This window comes from Humulus lupulus, chromosome 3, assembly GCF_963169125.1.
Source record: "Humulus lupulus chromosome 3, drHumLupu1.1, whole genome shotgun sequence".
NCBI lineage: Eukaryota > Viridiplantae > Streptophyta > Magnoliopsida > Rosales > Cannabaceae > Humulus > Humulus lupulus.
This window is the reverse complement of record NC_084795.1, coordinates 212170789-212192383: the sequence shown is the minus strand read 5'-3', so window position 1 is coordinate 212192383 and position 21595 is coordinate 212170789. Positions and strand designations below refer to the sequence as shown.

The 21595-nt window shown below is 38.6% G+C and overlaps 1 protein-coding gene across 1 annotated transcript; it reads right to left on the bottom strand.

The window, feature by feature from the left end:
* Positions 1-8344: 8344 nt before the first annotated feature.
* LOC133825375 (uncharacterized) lies at positions 8345-8779 on the bottom strand. The gene has a single exon (XM_062258328.1). It carries the CDS (start codon positions 8777-8779, stop codon positions 8345-8347), a length of 435 nt encoding a protein of 144 aa, XP_062114312.1.
* Positions 8780-21595: the final 12816 nt, after the last annotated feature.

Here is a 21595-nt window from a genome sequence, read left to right as displayed (position 1 = left end):
CATGGATGCCACGTACTCGGAGCTGTTGTTACCAGGTCCCACCTCTTTAGCTCGAGATAACCAAAGGCTTACTAAGGTTACTAAGGAGTCGGGTCAGATGTATAGACACCACAGGCTAAGAAGACATCTAGCTCGAGGCACGTGCTTGAGTTGGAAGCTGTGACCCTTTATAAAGTCAACCACGCAATGTAAACGTGCATATATCAGACATCACATGTCTGATATATCCCTGAATTCTCGGACACGCAGCATAAGCGCGCGTGTTTAGGCATCCACGACTGGGTTGGGCCGTGCGGCCCATTATCCCCCGTACCTATTGATTAAACCACACTTCATTTGTCAGGTTGTAGGAATTAATCATGAATGTCACAGAAGAGACATGATGGGTAAGAAGGTCACGGGATGACCCCCCTTGCCAACCCCCAGGTGCCCTCTCCTATAAATATGGAGACCCTGGGAGTTGCAAAGGGTTGGATTCTATTGTGTAAAGAAATACCTTGTAAAGAATACCAGAAAACTAGAAATAATATTGGCTGGTGGAGTAGAAGGATTTTAACCTTTGAACCACCTAAAAAAGTATTCGTATCACCATTTTATTTCAAGATCATTCATCTGTTACGGTTCATTACTTAGCACTAATCTCATTCTCTTATTCTATTAATTACCTGTTGGCAAAGAACCGCGCCAACACTAATTATCTAAATTACACAAATTATAAATGGTATTAAACTCATCAATTCATACATTAATAATTTCCACAACTTGAGTTTTATTTTCACTAATATTTAACCATCAATATAAGTAACACTATTTCTTTTTTCATCTATCTTTCCTAGACAAGTTTATATACACAATTCCTAAGTTAGCACCATTAATCTCATAGTAATGAAAACTTTCATTAAAACAAGTTAAATCTTTGGACTACTATAAATGTATATGTATAAATATAAAGAATATAATAATTCACATCCAAAAATCCAATATCTCCATCAAATAAATTAAAAAGGTCACACACTTTATAAATTTCAATGAACCATTTTATTGGTTGTATTTTTAGGTTTAGATTATTACTAAATATATATATACAAAAATAAGTAGTGGCTACGGGTTGGACCCTCCTTATATTATTGCAACCCATACCCAATCCATCTTGTGCACTTTCGACAGGTTTTTTAATGGGCAGGCTCAAAGCGGGTGGATTTTGATGGGTTAGGTGAGTGGGGCGGATTAGCGGTTTTTTTGTGCACCCCTACATGACACAAAATGGTCTTCCAAACGGAAGGGAGAAAATATAGAGAGAAAGTTTAGAAAAGACGATAGTAACCATAAAATTAAGCACCCCAAAATGCTTTTGAAACTACCTATTTTATGCTTAAATAAAGTGTTTAAATGAAAAATAATATGGCATAATTAGTTTAATAAGATGTGAGGATAAATTTTGGGGTGTAATGATTTATTTTGTAATAAAATGTTTAGAAAAGTAGGGAAAAATGACATTTTTTGACATTGTTGGACAAGGGGACAAGGAGACCATTGTTGGGCTCAAGGAAAAAGGGGTAGGTGGCTGGACTTATTGCTGGTGGCAATGCATGTGGGCTGGGAACACACGGGCCAGTGTGAGGAAAAGGCCCAGGCGCAGGAAGGAAGTAGGCTTCTGGTAGGTGGGCTTGGCTGGGACTGCACATGAGAAGGGCCCGTAAGGGCTGGCTATGCTTGGAGGCAGTCGTGGGCCTGGCTAGTGGCAGGCGGGCCTGGGAGAAGGCGTGTGTAGGGGCTGGGTCATGGAGCTGCTTGGGTTGGGAAGGCTTAATTTGCAACAAAGCCATTTTTTTTAAATTCTTTTCTTGATAATGCCATTTTGTTTTCTTCGTTTTTTAAGCTTTTCAAACACCAAAAATACAACATATTTCCTACAAAATAAACATAAATTAAATCATATTAAAATATTTTCAATTATAAAAGAAATCATATTTATTCTTTGAAAATACTAATTAAAACTTAATTTAATTTAACATTTAAGATCAATAAAAGTGCATTTTTTTTACTTCTAACTAAACAACAATAATTCAAATAATTAAACTACAATAATTTTCAACAAAATACTATAAAAACAAAAGAAAATCTATAAAATTAAAATAAACCTGATAAATTAAAAATTACTTAAAACAATATAAATCAATTAAAAACTCAAGAACTAAGAAACAATTAGCATATAAAATGTTGTGAAATAACTCTATTTTGTAGAGTTATCAAGTAACAACATGTATGGAGTTATAAATTACTACAATTATGGGCTTAATTAAAACTGTGTGTAAACAACCCTATTCTTAATGGAAATTTATTTAATTAATACACTTGATGGTATTTTAATATATTATTTTGTATTTCAAATCCAGAAGGGATATCTTGTAAGTTCCCTAAGATTAAGGGAAGAATATTCTTTAAACCAGGTCTATAAATAGCCGAATTTAGTCATTTATTTCTTACGCACAAATTTGTACTCAAAGCTCTGCTCTCAAAGCTTTAAACACAGACTACTTACTTAGTAAAAGTGACTCGTGGTCTGTTGTGATAAATTAATAATTGATTTTAAATATGCAAGTGCACGTAATCACACAAGTAATATAATGATAAGTAAATCATCTCCACAGGGATTGCAAAATAGAAAAATAAGCAAAATAATTACTAAACAACTTATAAGTACTAAAAATTAAATGAGTTATTTTTAGGCTAAAGAAAATATTAAAAAGATGGAAATACTAAAATTAAAACTGAACTGAACAAGAAAATTGAGAGAAATATATAGATTGCAATATGGACTTGAATTATTGAATTCCCTTATATTAATCATCATGAACAGATTGCAGACAGATTGCGGAAGCAATAATCTAACAAAACTCTCAGGTTAACAAGAATTCATTTAAACACTCATAAAACTTTCCCAAATTTTATGACCTTAATTCTTTTACATAATTAAATATATTCCTATGCAAAATCAGATTTAAGAATACAATTCAAAGTTCAATTCTCAAAAGTTACACAAGACAAATAACACATCCCTATGTTACTTACTAACATAACCTAACCTATATTATGCTTGTGTCATCCAAGTTCTTCTCATTACATTTAACATTTCCAGCATTAAACATAATTAAACAACTTGCCATTGCTGGCCAAACAACAACAAGAAATTAATATAAGCACAATTGAATGAACAAGAGAGATTTTACTAAAATAAAGTGCAAGAAATTGCTAGACTATAACACACGGTTCATCAATAATTCAAGCCACCTAACAATTAGTTCATGGTTGAGTTAATAAACATTAATCCATAATCAAAACAGCCCATAATATTCAGATTCAGAAATCACTTAGAAAATATAAAGATAAAGTTTAGGAATAGAAGAAAGAAAAAATCCAAAATGATGCTTGAGCTTTCTTTGTTCGTCCTCCTTCTTCCTTGTTGATTTCTGAGTTTCTCTCTTTTCCTTGCTAGTTTTTCTTTCCAAAAATGGCTGCCTCCTTTCTCAATTCGGCTGATGCTTCATTAAGTGCATTCTACGTTTCCTCATTTTTCCCCCAAAAGTACAATATTGCCCCTTTCCTCTAAAAAAGTGAATTCCTCTTTTCTTTTCTCATTTTCTCTTAAATGTTGACTGATGCTTTCTGCCCTTGCCACCTCAGCCAATATTCCAGCTCACCCATTGATTTTCCACGTGTTATATGTGCCCAAATGCTGCCTGATCAAAATGCTTCAGCAAAATCTATTTTGCTGCAGCAATACTTGATAATTCAGCCATCAAAAATTCAATTTAAATAGTTTCACATGTTAGTTCATTCCTCGTGCAAATATTTATCCATGAAACTACTATCTTTAACCCATTAGCTATTAAAAACTACAAAAATAATTAAACTTAATTAATATCATAAAAACACCAAAGTTAGCTACAAAGGAAAAAAATACACTAACATCACCCACAATTTTTCCACAATTATAAGCTCAAAAACACATGAAATAACTCTTTATTCAAGAGTTATCACACCCCAAACTTACGACATTACTCATCCTCGAGTGATGACTCTAAAAACAAAATACAAATAACAAAAAGACACAAAAGGCACAAACTAAACAACAAAAGACAAGGAAACAACAAAGACAAATCATAATAACAGTGGACAAACTTTTCTATGCCAATGGTAAAAAGAGGAAGGCTCTCGAGCAATTTTATTTTTAATAAGAGAGGCTGAATTTCAATCTTTCACAAGTTTTTAACCAAATTCTTCAAGAATTAATGTTGCTGCCAAATTATGAATAAAATGTTTCACCCTTTAGTGCATGCATAGCTTTTCCTAAACAATTGCAATCACCAAAAATCAAGCTAGACCTTGGTCCTCAAGCTTAAATAATATCTCCATAAGTTACTTAGTGATTCCCTCTCCACTAATGTAGACAAACACCACACCAAAGATCAATATGACTTTATCAAGCTTGTAATGATAGGCTTGGTTGAAGGTAAGATAAGAGAGATAAATTTTTGGCTCAAATCACCCTAAACACCTCAATCTTTCTAGGACCTAAATACATAATTGCATACATTAATTTCCCCAAAAGAAAACCCCACAACACAATACAAATCTTGCCACTAGCCTTTATTACTAACACACAAAGACAAGGACAAAAACTAAAATAACTTTTTCTTTTATTTGAAGAGTTACACCCCCAAACTTATTTACAAGCATACACACTTTTTTCTTTCTTTTTCTTTTCTGATTTTTTTTAGATGCTTTGATGCAAGGGAGGGCACTCTTTAATTTATTTATTTTTAATGAAAATAAATAACTAGATGGAAAGAGAACAAGAAAATTGAGAACACACTCTCCCCGCCAAACTTAAAATCAACATTGTCCCCAATGGTGAAAACAAGCGAAAGAAGAAAAGGAAAACGCTCACCCAATTTTCTCTCATCCACTCAACTCAACTCAACCCCCCAAAATGCACAACAAATAAATCCTAGAAAGACCAAGGTGCAAAAAGGGTGTGATGAAAAGAGGTGATTATATATATATATATAAATATATATATGTAAAGCTAGGCTAATGAGTGGCTAAGAAAGAAAAGTGACACTTAAGCTCAATGGGGTGACTAGGGATAAAAATGTATGCAAGGTAGGCTTCAAAGGTTCAAACAGTCCAATGATGGCTTAAATCATGTCATCATTGTAGTGTTGTCTAGGATTTTGCCTCAAGGAAAATCACTAAGTAATTCTAGAAACGTAAGCTCTCACAAGATACTAGCTCGATCTAGGGTCTCAAAATTGTTTAATCAAGCTATGCACATACTAAAAGGAGAAACACTCTCATCAATCATTTGCTACCACATTCACACCCAATGAATTTAGTTTAAAAGTTAAGGAGGAAAGACATTCAACTTAAAAGTGTTTTTAAAGTGTTGCAAAATCATCATTGAGCCCCCTAGTTAAACACGAACAAAAGAAAAGAGTATCCTTAAAAGATTAACTAAACAACAGGACAAGAACATAACAATCAATAAGACAACACAGAAGAAATACAAAACAATAGACAAGGAAAGGTAAACAACAAGATAGTTCAAAACATGAATCAAGTACAGAATATTAAATACAAATCAAAAGGTGGGTTAAAGAGGCTCCCTCCGCCTAGTCCTCAAAAGCAGCATCCGAAGGACTAGGGTCATCATGAACAACTGGAGCGATCCAGGCCTCCAAGATGGAGCTCGGGAACACTGGAAATGCAGTAGTCGGTTTGGTGAAGTTCTGCTGAAGGGACTTGATGAGCGCGGCATCCCGCTGTTTAGCATACTTCTAGTAGTCATGCTGCTGAGTTTCCAGGGACACCAACCGCACAAGAATTTCGCTATGCTGAGCAAGGAGGTAAGTGAGTGTTGGAGCAGGGGGCGGAGCTGGTGGAGGCATGGTGGATGCCCTAGCTGCTGAGGCAGACGCGTGACTCTAACCAATGACAGTGAAGTTGATGTCCCAATGCTCGAAGAGTACATCCTCTATGGAGGCAAAAGGCACCTTTACGCTAATGCACAATTGTGTGATGAGTGATGGAAAGAACAAGTTTCCCTTTTTCTTCTTGGCACAGCTAAAAATCTGGCTGGAGATCAACTAGTCCACATTGATTCTCAAGCTAGCCAGCATACAGTATAGTAGGAACACCCTCTCCTTGGACACCGTAGTGTAATGCATGGTAGGCAGCAAGCGACATTTGAGGAAATTTAACCACACTCCAGCTGCTGGCAAAATAGAGGTGTGCAATCGAGTGCGCACACCACCAGAAGAGATACACCACTAAGCGCTGGGGGCTACGACATGTTGCCGCGCCTTGTCAAAGTTCTCTAGTGAAGGGGCCAAGACCATCTCATTATATGCAACGCACTCAACACTGGCTAACCCAAAGAGTGAATTAATAGCCTCACCAGAAAAGGAGACAACCTTGCCTCAAAAAATCACTTCAGAATTATCAGAAGAGGCTATGTTGGCATAAAACTCTCGCACCAATGGGATGATAGCATGCGCCGGATTTTGACAGAAAACCTCCCAATCATGATGCTCAATGACACTACTGATAAATTCTAGCACCTCAACAGTTGTGGGTAAGAATCCTTTTTCTGGGAGAAACTTCTTGGTTTTAATGGATTCATACTGTGCCTTTTCCCTGTGCACAAACAAACTTTTTAGTGGGGCCTGAAGGGACCGAGTTTTTCTTGGTGGATGGGGTCAGTACAACACTGGGTCCTGGCTGGGAGGCAGCTTTGGTAGTAGTGGAGGTCTTTTGTTTCTTGGGAGGAGGTGCGACGGATGTGGTTTTGGCAGCTCTCTTGGATTTGGGTCGGGTTTGTGATGATTTGGTGGCTGGTGGGGTAGTTTGGGTGGGGGTAGGAGCATTTATAGTGGTTGGGGAAGGCAGGAGAAATGGGGTAGTGGGAATTTGTGGGACTGTTGGTGGAACAATGGTGGGTTTGGATTTTTTTTTTGGTTGGTTGTGGGATATATTTGGGTGTGGACTTCTTTTTGGTTGGTGGTGGGACAGTGGATGGTGGGGTAGATGTTGGGATTTTGGTAATCTGTTTGGTTGGTAGTGGGGTAGGGGCTGGCTTGGAATTCTTTCTTTGGGCTCGTGTTTTGGTGGTCATTTTTGCAAAAAGGGAGCACAAGGAAACAAGATAGTAAAATGAGCACCCAATCAACAAATATTCGGCTTATCAGGGAAGAGAATGGCCACAGAATAACAGAGCACTATAACTACCCTTGAACAGCAATGCCAACAGATTTTCCAATAGATTTGGTGCTCCCAAGATCAAATACTAGCAATGAATCCAATGCCTAGCAATAGACATAACACTATAATAGAGCAAGGAAATTGGTTGGTACCCAAACTTAGAATGGCTTAACAGAGAGAAATGGTGGAGATTCGACTCACTGGCCTTCTAGGCTTGCTGAGGGGCACAGTGGCTCGGATGGATGTGGTGGGAGCTTGGACTCGTATTGGGGATGCAGCTAACCAAACTGGTTGAGGTAGAGGCACGCTCAGGGCCGTCGTGCTGGGTTGCGCCTGGCCAAATGCAGCGAAAGGAACGACGGATGTGTGCAAATGGTGGATCTATGCGCCTGGGTTCTACGGAGTTATTGGGGCCGAGATCGAGCAAGAAGGACTTGCAGGTCACTCCCTTTTTTTCGGAAATATTTGCGCGCATTTTGCTGAAGCAAAACTTTCGCAAAACAATCAGACCCCTAAAGTTACTACAAAAACACCATTTGCTTGCTTTCTTGACACCTGAAACACCAAAATACACATAAAACCACTCCAAAAACATCACAATAACATGGAATTAAAATTCTAAAAATTAAAACTAAAAATAAAAATAAAAATAATTAAAAGCACTCTTATATTTTACATATATTTTTGTCTTTTCTTTTCTTTCTTTTTCTCTCTCGTTTTTTTCTACACTTTTATTTTGCACTTTATTCTTTCTGGGCTGTCTTTCAATTAGTTCCTGAATCACTTGACAACCCAAAACGAACAAAAGCTTTAAGGATCCTCCAAAGTGATGGAGGTCTTCTCGTGATGGACCTCACCTCCACAATAATGTTTCAGACGCTACTCATTCACTTTAAACTCCCTTCCGGATTGATCTTCCCGAACTTCAACTGCTCCAAAGGGGTAAACTTTGACAACTGTGAATGGGCCTGACCAACGGGACTTCAACTTGCTAGGAAACAACTTCAAGCGTGAGATGAAGAGTAACACTTTCTGCCCCTTCTGAAAGACTCAAGCGTGAATTTTCTGATCATGCCACCTCTTAGCTTTCTTTCTTATACAACTTAGCATTTTCATAGGAGAGCAAGCTCATCTCTTCCAACTCATTTAACTGTAACTTTCGAGCTTCTCCAGAAGCTTGGAGATCCTTATTTAACTTCTTAGTGGACCAATATGCCTTATGCTCCAACTCAATGGGCAAATGGCAAGCTTTTCCAAAAACCAAACGATACGGTGACATTCCTAAAGGGATTTTGAAAGTCGTTCGATAGGCCCAAAGAGCATCATCCAATCCTTGAGACCAATCCTTTCTAATGGGATTCACCACTTTCTGTAGGATTCCCTTGATCTCCCTATTGGATATTTCTGCTTGACCATTTGTTTGAGGGTGGTAGGCTGTAGCAATCTTGTGTTTCACACTATATTTGGCTAACAAAGCTACCAAAATCTTGTTCACAAAGTGGGTGCCTTCATCCATTATAAGCGCCCTTGAAGTGCCAAAATGGGTGAACACATGCTTATGTGGGAACTTCATGACCACATTGGAATCATTAGTAGGACTTGCCACTGCCTCAACTCACTTAGAGACGTATTCAACCACCACCAAGATATACAAATTTCCAAATGATTGTTGAAATGGCCCCATGAAGTCGACTCCCCAAACATCGAACAACTCCACTTCAAGGATGCTATTCAAAGGCATTTCACTCCTTGCTGAAATATTTCCAACACGCTGGCAACGGTCACATCTCTTAGCAAATTCATGAGCATCCTTGAAGATAGAAGGCCAAAAGTACCCCGATTGAAAAACCTTAGCGGCTGTCCTTTGCCCACCAAAATGTCCACCATAAGGAGCTGAATGACAATGTCTAGTATGCTAGAAACTTCATCTTCTGGCACACAATGCCTCATGATTCGATCTAAACATTGTTCGTACAAATAGGGCTCATCCCAATAATAAAATCTCACATCATGAAAGAATTTCTTGAGCTGTTGCCTATTCAAATCAGGTGGCTGCAAACCACTCACCAAATAGTTGACAAAATCAGCGTACCATGGTGTAGTGACCTGGTTAACAACCAACAATTGTTCATCAGGGAATGTCTCTTTAATAGGCCCTTCATTTTTCTTTTCACTTCCAGCTTCAAGTCTAGATAAATGGTCAGCCACTTGGTTCTCCATTCCTTTTCTATCTCGCATTTCCAAGTCAAATTCTTGAAGAAGCAACACCCATCGAATAAGTCTTGGCTTAGCATCCTTCTTGGTAATTAGATACTTGATCGCTGAATGATCAATGTAAACCACCACTTTAGTCCCCACAAGATAAGCTCTAAACTTGTCAAAAGAAAACACCACCACCGAAAGCTCTTTCTTGGTGGTGGTATAGTTCAATTGAGCATCGACTAATGTCTTGCTTGCATAATAAATGGAATGAAACACCTTCTCTTTTCACTGCCCAAGTACGACACCCACAGCAAAATCACTAGCATCGCACATCAATTCAAAGGGGACAGACCAATCCGGAGCTACAATGATGGGTGCGGTGATAAGAGCTTTCTTCAAAGTCACAAATGCTTCTTGACACTCCTTTGTGAACTCAAATGCTCGATTTTGCTCAAGTAAGGAACAAAGGGGCTTAAAGATCTTTGAAAATCTTTTATAAACCTCCTATAGAAGTTTGCGTCTCCCGAAAAGCTTCTAATCCCCTTGACTGTAGTAGGTGGTGGTAATTTTTCAATGACTTCTCGCTTTGCTCTATCCACCTCTATTCCCTTGTTAGAAATTCTATGGCCCAACACAATGCCTTTTTGCACCATGAAATGCCATTTTTGCCAATTGAGTACCAAATTTGTTTCTTCACATCTTGCCAAAACTTGCTCCAAGTTAGCCAAATAAGTGTCAAAGGACTCCCCAAATACTGAAAAATCATCCATGAAGACTTCAAGAGACTTCTCCACCATATATGAAAATATCACCATCATACAACGTTGGAAAGTGGCAGGGGCATTGCCCAGCCCAAACAACATCCTTCTAAAGGCAAAGGTGCCATAAGGAAAAGTAAAGGTATTCTTCTCTTGGTCTTCTAATTATAACCTGAATACCCATCAAGGAAACAATAAAACTCCTTTCCCGCCAACCGATCAAGCATTTTATCAATGAATGGCAACGGGAAGTGGTCTTTCCGAGTAGCCTTATTCAACTTCTGATTGTCCATACAAACACGCCACCCCATCACTTGTCTTGTGGGAATCAACTCATTATTTTCATTAGCCTCCATCGTGACTCCACCTTTCTTAGGAACACACTGAATCGGGCTGACCCAAGAACTATTGGAAATTGGGTAAACAATTCCATAATCAAGCCATTTAATTATCTCTTTTCTAACAACTTCCTTCATGATAGGACTAAGCCTTCGCTGCTGCTCAACAGAATTATTACAGAAATCCTCCAACAAAATTTTATTCATACAAAATGAGGGACTTATACCCTTGATATCCTCCATGGTCCAACCAATGGCCCTTATATATTTCTTCAAAATAGCCAGCAACAATTGCTCTTTTTCAGCTCCTAACATGGCTGAAATAATCATAGGCAACATCTCATTATCTCTCAAATAATCATATTTCAAGTGAATAGGCAATGGCGTCAACTCTAATTTTGGTGGCTCTTGAATAGAGGGCTTAGGAGGCTTAAAATTCCCTTCCGACAAGTTCAATGACTCACAAGGCCTCCAAAATTTAGCAAAGGGCTGCTTTGACTCCACCCATGTTACTTGGCTTTCTTCCTCTTCACTTAAGTTTTTAAGCTCTTCAAGTGACCTCACCCCCACTCCATCTTTAAAAGCTTCCTTGTGGAATTTTTCATCGACAATAGACTAAATTACACTTAGCCTAGAACATTCCTCAATCTCATCTGGAAACTTCATAGCATTGAACACATTGAAAGTCACTTGTCGGTCATTCACCCTCATAGTAAGCTTCCCTTTTTGTACATCAATCAAGGTCCTCCCTGTAGCTAGAAATGGCCTACCCAAGATAATAGGAACATCTCTATCCGCTTCATTATCAAGGATGATGAAATCAGCCGAAAAAATGTATTTATCAACTTGCACAAGTACATCTTCAATTTTTCCTTCCGGGTGTGCCATAAAGCGATATGCTAATTGCAAAGTGACTGTGGTTGGTCTTGCTTCTCCAATCCCCAACTTCTTAAAAATTGACATGGGCATCAAATTGATACTAGCCCTGAAGTCACAAAGTGCTCTCCCAACGTCTCTACCACCAATAGAACAAGGAATTGTGAAGCTTCCCGGATCCTTCAATTTAGGAGGAATTTTATTCTTTAATATAGCACTACAACCTTTAGTCAATGCCATCGTTTCAAATTCACTAAGCCTCCTCTTCTTTGTTAAAATATCCTTCAAAAACTTCACAAAGTTGGGCATTTGCTCCAAAGCTTCCACCAACGTTATATTGATGTGAAGTTGTTTCAAAACATCTAAAAAATCTCTGGAATTGACCATCTTGTTGTTGATTTTGAAAGTGCTGAGGAAATGGTGGAGGTGGCTTGCTCATAGGCTTCTCTGTAGCATTTTGCTGAGGAATTGCTGCAGCAATTACTTCAAGATCAACATTTAAAAATTTTGAATTCAAAGCTTTGTCTCCCTTGTCCACACTACTTTGGATTGAAGTGGGCTCGTTGTTTCTCTTACAATTCTCCTCAGTCAATTCAAGATTTTTATCACTCCTCAAGGTAACCGCCTTGCAATGCCCCTTACAATCTTTCCTTGGGTTTTCGGTATCACTAGGAAAAGTGCCTTGTGGTCTATTCCTTAGCTCATTAGCTAGCTGCCCTAATTGAATCTCTAGGGTCCTCAAGGATGTCGCTTGGCTCTAAATCACAGCATCATTCTTGGCCATATATTATTTAATTAAACTCTCCAAAGAGCTTGATTGAGACACTTGAGGAGGAGGTGGTTGAGCTCTTGGTTGTTGTTGAGAAAACCTCGGTGGATTTTCATTGGTGCTCCGCTTGAACTAGCTCCTTGACCCCCCCCCCCCCCATGAGAAGTTTGGACGCTGCCTCCACCCCGAATTATAAGAGTTCGAATATGGGTTATTTCGGTTGGCATTTTGATTCCCCACATAACAAACCGAAGTGGGATTCGAAGGACAACTCTCAAATGTGTGCCCATCTCCACAATAAACACAAGATACATTGGGAACTTGTCCCATAGCATCTGGTTGTACCATTCCTCCCAAACTCATGTTCTTGAGAAGGTTAGTCATTGAAGAAACTTGAGCGGTCAAAGCTGTCAATTCATACACTTTAAGTATACCAGCCACTTTTCGACTTGTTGAGGTTCTAGCATTAGACCATTGATAATTGTTGCTAGCTATCCTCTCCAAAATGTCATAGGCTTCATTGTAGGACTTAGAGAGAATAGCCCCATGGTGTTGAAGCATCTAACACCATGCAAGTGGAAGAATTGAGCCCATTATAGAATGTTTCCATTTGTATACAATGCATAATCCCATGGTGTGGGCATTTCCTCAATAACTCCTTGAATCTCTCCAAAGCCTCACAAAAATGATTCATCTTCCAACTGTTGAAATGATATAATTTCAATGAAAAACTTGGCATTTTTGGTGGGAGGAAAGTACTTCATCAAGAATTTTTCAGCCTACTCATTCAATGTAGTCACCGAGTCGGAAGGAAGGGTGTTGAGCCAAGCTCTAGCTCTATCCCTCAAAGAGAAAGGGAACAATTTCAACCTTAGGGCCTCATCACTCACTCCTTGTAGCTTGAAAGAATCACTCACCTCCAAAAATGAACGAAGATGAAGATGAGGATCCTCAGTAGGCAGCCCACTAAATTGACCCACTGTTTGTAACATTTGGAACATCACACACTTTAACTCAAATTTGGGTGCTTGAATTTCAGGCCTAACTATGCCCGGATTGAGCTCATTGAACATGTGGGCAGCATACTCCCATATGGCTCTCTCTCTATCATCAGCCATAGCAATTCGTTAGTGACATTATTAGCACCCTCAACTCCTTCAACCTCTTCAGCCATATTAAGGTTGTTTTGAGCCCGTTGTTCCCTTAGTCTTCTTCTAACTGTTCTTTCAATCTCAGGGTCAACAGGAGCTAGTTCAGTGTCTTCTTGCTCGTTCATATAGTAAATCACCTGAGAAAACACAAGAGCAAGCAAACAAAGTCAGCTCAACAAAGAAAAATAAATAAATTGCAAGTAATTGATATTACAAAAATTTCTAATTCCATTCCCCGGCAACGGTGCCAAAAACTTGTTGTGATAAATTAATAATTTATTTTAAATACGCAAGTGCACATAATTACACAAGTAATATAATGATAAGTAAATCGTCTTCACAGGGATTGCAAAATAGAAAAATAAGCAAAACAATTACTTAACAACTTATAAGTACTAAAAATCAAATGGGTTGTGTTTAGGCTAAACAAAATATTAAAAAGATGGAAATACTGAATTAAAACTGAACTGAATAAGAAAATTGAGAGAAATATATGGATTGCAAAATGGACTTGAATTATTGAATTCCACTATATTAATCATCTTGAACAGATTGCGGAAGCAATAATCTAACAAAACTCTCAGGTTAACAAGAATTCATTTAAACACTCATAAAACTTTCCCAAATTTTATGACCTTAATTCTTTTACATAATTAAATATATTCCTATGCAAAATCAGATTTAAGAATACAATTCAAAGTTCAATTCTCAAAAGTTACACAAGACAAATAACACATCCCTATGTTACTTACTAACATAACCTAACCTATATTATGCTTGTGTCATCCAAGTTCTTCTCATTACATTTAACATTTCCAGCATTAAACATAATTAAGCAACTTGCCATTGCTGGCCAAACAACAACAAGAAATTAATATAAGCACACTTGAATGAACAAGAGAGATTTTACTAAAATAAAATGCAAGAAATTGCTAGACTATAACATAGGGTTCATCAATAATTCAAGCCACCTAAAAATTAGTTCATGGCTGAGTTAATAAACATTAATCCACAATCAAAACAGCCCATAATATTCAGATTCAGAAATCACTTAGAAAATATAAAGAAAAAGTTTAGGAATAGAAGAAAGAACAAATCCAAAATGATGCTTGAGCTTTCTTTGTTCGTCCTCTTTCTTCCTTGTTGATTTTTGAGTTTCTCTCTTTTCTTTGCTGGTTTTTCTTTCCAAAAATGGCTGCCTCCTTTCTCAATTCGGCTGATGCTTCATTAAGTGCATTCTAGGTTTCCTCCTTTCCACCCCAAAACCCTTTCCTCTAAAAAAGTGAATTCCTCTTTTCTTTTGTCATTTTCTCCCAAATGTTGACTGATGCTTTCTGCCCTTGCCACCTCAGCCAATATTCCAGCTCACCCATTGACTTGCCATGTGTTATATGTGCTAAAAAACAACCTGATCAAAATGCTTCAGCAAAATCTGTTTTGATGCCGCAAAACCTAATAATTCAGCCATCAAAAATTCAATTTAAATAGTTTCACATGTTAGTTCATTCCTTGTGCAAATATTTATTCATGAAACTACTATCTTTAACCCATTAGCTATAAAAAACTACAAAAATAATTAAACTTAATTAAGATCATAAAAAAACCAAAGTTAGCTACAAAAGCTAACAATACACTAACATCACCCACGATTTTTCCACATTTATAAGCTCAAAAGCATATGAAATAACTATTTATTCAACAGTTATCATGGACGTAGGTAGATTTAACTACTAAACCACGTAAAAAATCTATGTTCTTTCTTTTCGTCCTTTATTGTTTATAAGTGCTTAATCGCTCTTATTTAATTTTAATTCTTTAAAAATGTCGTCAATAGTTTGATACTTTCATTGAGAACATTAAGCATTCTTTAAAACTTCTAGTATTCTCAAAATGGCTGCAATAAACATTCTTGGATCTCGAAGTGGACAACCACTACTTACAATCCCTGAGGAGAATTCTCCTTGTACTGAAGAACAACCTCGACGGCCTAGCAAACAACCTGTCAATGTTCAAACCCCCAATGATGGGAGTGTGTCAACAACACTGTGGGACCATGGTCAACCACGAGACCTTGGTCAAAGTTCCAGGCCAACAAATCAAGATTATCACAATCCTAACAGATATGTTCCAATGATGGAATTGAAAAACCAAAGTATGCGAGAGAGATTAGGCAATGCTACTCGGTTAAATGAGGAGATGGCAAGACTGGCGGCTAAAGCCCAACCACCCACCACGAAGGACTAGGGGGCAACCTTGAGGTAGTACGAAGGCTAGAATGGTCAACCAGAGAGCCTAGGATCAAGCAAGGGCTAGGGCAAATGTTGAAGTTAACCAGACAAGGGTTTCTTCTTGAAACCCAACTCGTACCAACTAGACTAGAGAAATTCCTGCGGACACTGGGAATAACTGAGCTCCCCCACATGCAGCTTGGAATACTAACCCAGAATCTGCAAGACCAACCTCACACAATGAAAGGCCCCCACCATCTCCAATATGACGTCCTCCTTCTCCGATTAGGTATTCTTCACCGGTTTGAGACATTCAACAACGTGCCCCAAGTGGACCTCGAACTGGCGAAGGGGCTCCACAATGGCCTACCAAAAGTACAAGGAGTGCAACCCGAGACAGAAATCCTTAATCCAGGCTTGAGCAAAGAGATAATCGCGAGGTCCCAAAGGGGGCAAACCAAGGGCATAGACAGGTGACACAACCACAACCATCTGGGAGTTATATGTCGAGTTCTAGTGCTACTGGGACTAGGATACATGTTGTTAATCCACCTCGAAATCCTACCCAACAATAATAACGACAAAGGATTCTTAGTTTTCTTGAGGATAGTAAAGATTATAGTAGGTCGGTGAGTGTCTATAACACTGAACCTAGGTATTACGAGAATTGTCCTAATAATGGTCACGACCTTTGAGACCACCTGAACCAGAACTGAGGGCAATGCAATCAGCAAAATCCAGACTTAAGAGCACATCTAATTATCCAAAGGGAGCCCTTACAGCCTATATACAAAAATAATTATAACCTAATACTACAACAAGGTGCTGGAGTTTCTCTGAACAATAGCCAGACCAGTAGTGTAGGATCAGCCCTTGGTAGATCCAATCCAAGAGAGGATAAATCAACTCGAGGTGTAGTTCAAGCTCCTTCAAGAGGGAAAAGGTTAGGAGAAGGCATACGACTTGGATGAGGAACTTGAACTATTCACTCCTCATATTTCAAGCACACCTTTTACACATGGGTTCAAAAGACCCCAATTGGCACCATATGAAGAGAATACCGATCCTGGTAGCCACTTGAGTACATTTAACATGTTGATGAGACACAATAATGTTGGCCTTAAACTTTGGCACATGCTTTTCCCTACAACATTTTTTCAGGAGCCACGAAAAGGTGGTTTGACAAGTTCTGTCGACATTCGATCTAGTCGTGGGAACAATTGTCGAAAGAATTTAAGAAGCAGTTACAAGTTGCAAATACCATTAAGCCTGAAGCTTCCTCCCTTGCAAACATTAAGCAACAACCACGAGAGTCGCTTAAGAAGTACCTTGCCAGATCCAACATCAAAACAGCCCAAGCTCGAGATGTTGATGATAGTAGCCAAGCTTTAGGGTACTGTATTGAATGACTTCAGAAAAGTGGTAAGACCTAAAGGCTCAGTTATTGAGTAAGATGGTATTCTCCAAGATGGATCTTTGATCTAGTTAGTACCAGCTGAAGATCAGGGAAAAGGATATGAAGAATACTACTTTTGTATCAGATAAGGGCACTAGGAGTGCTGAGTTATGTTTTGAGGAAATGGTTTATGCTAAGTTATGTTTGGATGAATCAGATGAACAAAATATTCAAGAATTATTTGAATTGGATTTGTGATTGTCTTGATCGAGGGTATTATGGTTTATTCTCTGTAGAGATATGCCAAGGTCAAGGAATGCCTTGGAAGGCAAGAGTTTCCTTGGATGGGCATGATATTATAAGTACTTTGGGAAAGAATTCTGAGTCTTCTTACAGATCAAAATCAGTTTGTAGGTTGTTGTGTCACCTTAGTGATAGGGAAAAGGGATTGCCTATGCATCATGTTAGTTGAAGGATATGACCAAAACCAGAGTAGAGTTTCTGGTGGGCCAGGTAGCCAGCTGTATATTTGAGATTATTATTTCAGTGAGGATCAAAGGAAAAACAGTTAAGTGACACATAGATGGGAGAATTGAGGGCAATGTCTTAGCCGAATTAACTAAGGATTATGTAGTGTGGTCTAAGTATTGGACTTAGGATCCGATGAACACTGGAATTAAATGGGAGATTCTGGGTGAATCTCATACTATTTTCTTATTCTCTTCATTGATGCGTTAGGAAAAGGTACCAGGGTTTTAAAGCTTTATATTGATGGCCTGGGATGGAGAGGGACATAACAGAATATGTGGCAAAGTTCTTAACCAGTTAACAGGTCAAGACAGAGTATCAGAAACCTGTAAGGCTATTGTATCCTTTGAGTATTCCATAATGGAAATAAGAAGACATCGCGATGGGTTCCGTGGTGGGGCTGCCCAGGATAGTGGGTCAGCGTGATTTGGATTGGGTCATTATGGACCAGTATTTTAAGTAAGTTCACTTCTATCAATAAGTACAAGTAACACAGCTAATCAGTATTTAGATCTCTATGTGATAGAAATAGTACGCCATCATGGAATTCAAGGTCTATCTTATCAGATGAAGACTCTATTATTACTTCCAGGTCTTGGAAAGGTTGAAGAAGGCAATGAATATACAGTTGAATTTAGTGCAGTTCATTATCCTCAAACTGATGGTAAATCAAAGAGAGTTATCCAGTATGAGAGGGAAATTCTATGAGATGAGGTATGATAGAGAATGTTTATCACCCATTCATTGGAATGAGATGGGTGGGATGTATATCTAAATCTCGAGCTTGGTATAATAGCCTCAATGATCCTATTGAAAAGGTTAGAGCTTCGATGCTCGCTTCTCAGGATAGACAGGAAAGTTTTGTTGAATTGAAAAGCAGGAATATGGAGTTCCAAATAGAAGATTGTATCTTCCTTAAAGTATCACCATGGTAAAGGGTGAGGAGATAAGGGCAAGTTGAACCCTAGATTAATATCACCGTTTGAATCCTGGATAGGATCAGTGAGGTTGCCTTTGGATTGGCCTTATCTTTGGCACTGTCAATTGTACACAGTGTATTTTATATTTCCATGTTGAAGACATGGGTTACAAGAAACTCATGTGTTGAGTTATGAGAATCTACAGATTGAGGCTAAGTTGTCCTTTGAGGAGTAGCTAGTTCAGATTTTAACAGAAAGAATAAGGTTCTACGGAACAAAATTATACGTTGAGTTAAGGTATGTTACAGAAACAGTGAGGTCGAGGGAACGACCTGGGAAACTGGAATCAATTGTGCGAAATTTATATTCCGGGCAGTTCAGATAAATTTCGAGGATGAAATTTCTGTAAAGAGGGGATAGTTGTAATGACCTAAATTTCCTAATAAGGTTTAGGACCTTCATTAAGAGGTCAGGAGGGCCATAATTGATTTATTACGCCATTAAATGATTATATGCATGTTTATGTGAATTATATTACTATATGATATGATAAATGCATGCATTTGGATCCACTTTTAATTATAAGGACATTTTGGTAATTTGGCCCGTTGAGGGCGTAATTGTATATTTTCATGCATGTTGGTGAATTGTGAGTAAGACAACATTATATGTGGATTTGTTCGAGCTTTTCGTCATGAGACGATCTCAGAATGCAAGTTATCGGTTTGGTCATATCGGAGTTAATTTCGGGGCTCGAGGTGAGTCTCGGGATAATTTAAGGATTAGAACATTGCTGGGAATTAAAGGGTAATAAGATATGATTTATTAGCATTTGAGAATATTGGAAATGGCAGGAATTGGAGGGTGTTAATTATGACTAACGAGATAGGCGAGAAAGGACAATTTTTCCCTTGGAGGCTGTTTAGGGTTTTAATTAGGCTTAGGGGCAATATGGTCTTTTCACCCTAAGGATAGATATAAACGTTTGAGAAGGCTGTCGAAAGCTAAGCAAAATAGAGCATAACCTTCACCTTCTCCCGTTCATCATTCTTCTTCTTTTCTTCTTGAATTTTGACGCTCTTTTTGAGGAACCAAGCTAGGGAACCAATCTTTGATGACCTAGAGTTATGTTCTACCATTGAAGAGGATGTGATACTGAGATTGAAGTGAGTTTTTAGCCATTAAAACTCTGGTTCTTGCTCTAATTTTCTTATTGAGTTTTAGTTGGGATTTTGGTTTGAATGTTGGTAATTCAATGGGGTTTTTGGCAAAGTTTGGTTAGGTTATGATGCCTAGGACATGTAGAGTGGATATTTGGGTTCATTTATGGGTTTGGATGGAGTATGGAAGCATGTTTTTAGGTTGGAAATGGAAAACTTGAAGGAGGAGGAACCAGGGCTGTTCCAGCCTGGTCCTAGCACTATAGCGCCCAAGGGAGGGTGCTACAGCACTGTCCAGGGCTAGACTGCCCTTGTTATAGCGCTGGGGTGCTAAGGGGGCAGCGCTGTAGCACTACCCTATTTTTCTTTATGCATATTTTGGGCACTTTTGAGGGTTTATGGCTTGGGGTTTCAATTCCTAAGGCTCAGGATCAAATCTACTAACCGTTTGGGTATAATTTGGGGTCCTGGGAGTGAGGTTTAGGTCAAGAACCTTTTGATGTTGATTTTCATTGATGGAGGTTATATTTTTTTATGACTAGGTGACCGCTAAGGAATCAGATGATTGATCATTCTCAAAGGTCATTCAATTGTTATTTCTCGCTCGAACCAGAGGTAAGAAAACTGCACCCAGTATGTGATGCATGTGATGCATGAGAAACATGTAATTAGGGCATGACATGAATGTTGAATATGAGTTTGATCAGAGCTTGAGTTTCTGCATTTGTGGATGATCATAATTATGTTAGCGACTGTTAAGTAAGCAAGTTGAATGCCCTACATTTGGATATTTGACATATGATATATGCCTGGTTGCATTGCTTACTTGTGCATGGCACTGACTCATTAGTCAGAATCGGCAATGGTGTCAGTATTAACTGTGAAGTTGTGACTTACTAGTCAAGTTTGACAGTAGTACTAAGCACTGGTCGTATGTATTGCCTTAAGAGTAAAGAATGATTTTAGTGTGTTTAACGCAAGCTGAAAATATTAGATCTAATCGACATAAGCATTGAATGACTTATCATGAGCATTAATGCTTGACCGACCTCAAGTTTGATGAAAACTAAAAATGCTTGTCTAGTCTCATGACTAGTCTCTGAGACCCAGGGCTAGAAGGCCCAGGTGACTACATCGTCACATGGCTAAGGGTGTGGAACCCATTTTAGTGACTTACTCATCAGAAACTTATTTGGTTGAAGTTAGCTAATTGCTCATCAGTCACTCATCTAAGGGTGCGGAACCCATGTCAGTGACTTACTCCTCAGTCACTCATTTGATTAGGGCTATAAGCCCCAGCATGGATATTGAAACCTCCAATATTAATCACTCATCTTTTTAGGATTGACTTGGTAGTCATCCTGTAACGCCCTACTACCTTAGAGCCGTTACTTAGTGAGTTTAAAACAGAAATCGTGCTTTTGACTGACTCTACGTGGTTTCTAAAACCAAAAGTGTGAAAAAACCAGAATTTAAGGCTGTACTCTTTGAAAATGTTTAGTTTCATTGAAAACATTAAGTATCAAACATCTGGGATCCCCAAAATAAGGTTTACAAAATATTTACAACTCAAAAATAAATTTACACCAGGTTAACTATCAAAAGAATGAGTTAATATAGCCATATACAAAATGCCCCCAACCAAAGCAGTCGGGCAGGCCGAACATGTACGCGCCGCCCCCACGCTCTCCATACTCATGGCCGGTTGACTGACTCCTTGCTTTTACCTGCCACACAGAGCACCCGTGAGCCGAAGCCCAGCAAGAAAACCCAGACAGTATATAACATATGCACAGAATATAGCTGACATATAATCCATTGATAAATAGGAAAACCATCAGACTGATCAAGCACGGCCATGCCGCCCCAGAGGCCTTACCAAAGCCTAGGGTCTCGGTCCTCACCGTAAGGATAACTCATGTATCCCTTGGGTCCCACCCTGGCTATAAGCACCCCATGTGCTGAGTGTTACTTCCGGCCCCAAGGCCGTACCCGGCCTTTGCCGC

Coding starts and splice junctions, on each gene's coding strand:
- LOC133825375 (XM_062258328.1), bottom strand. CDS start 8,779: ATGGATGAAGGCACCCACTTTGTGAACAAGATTTTGGTAGCTTTGTTA.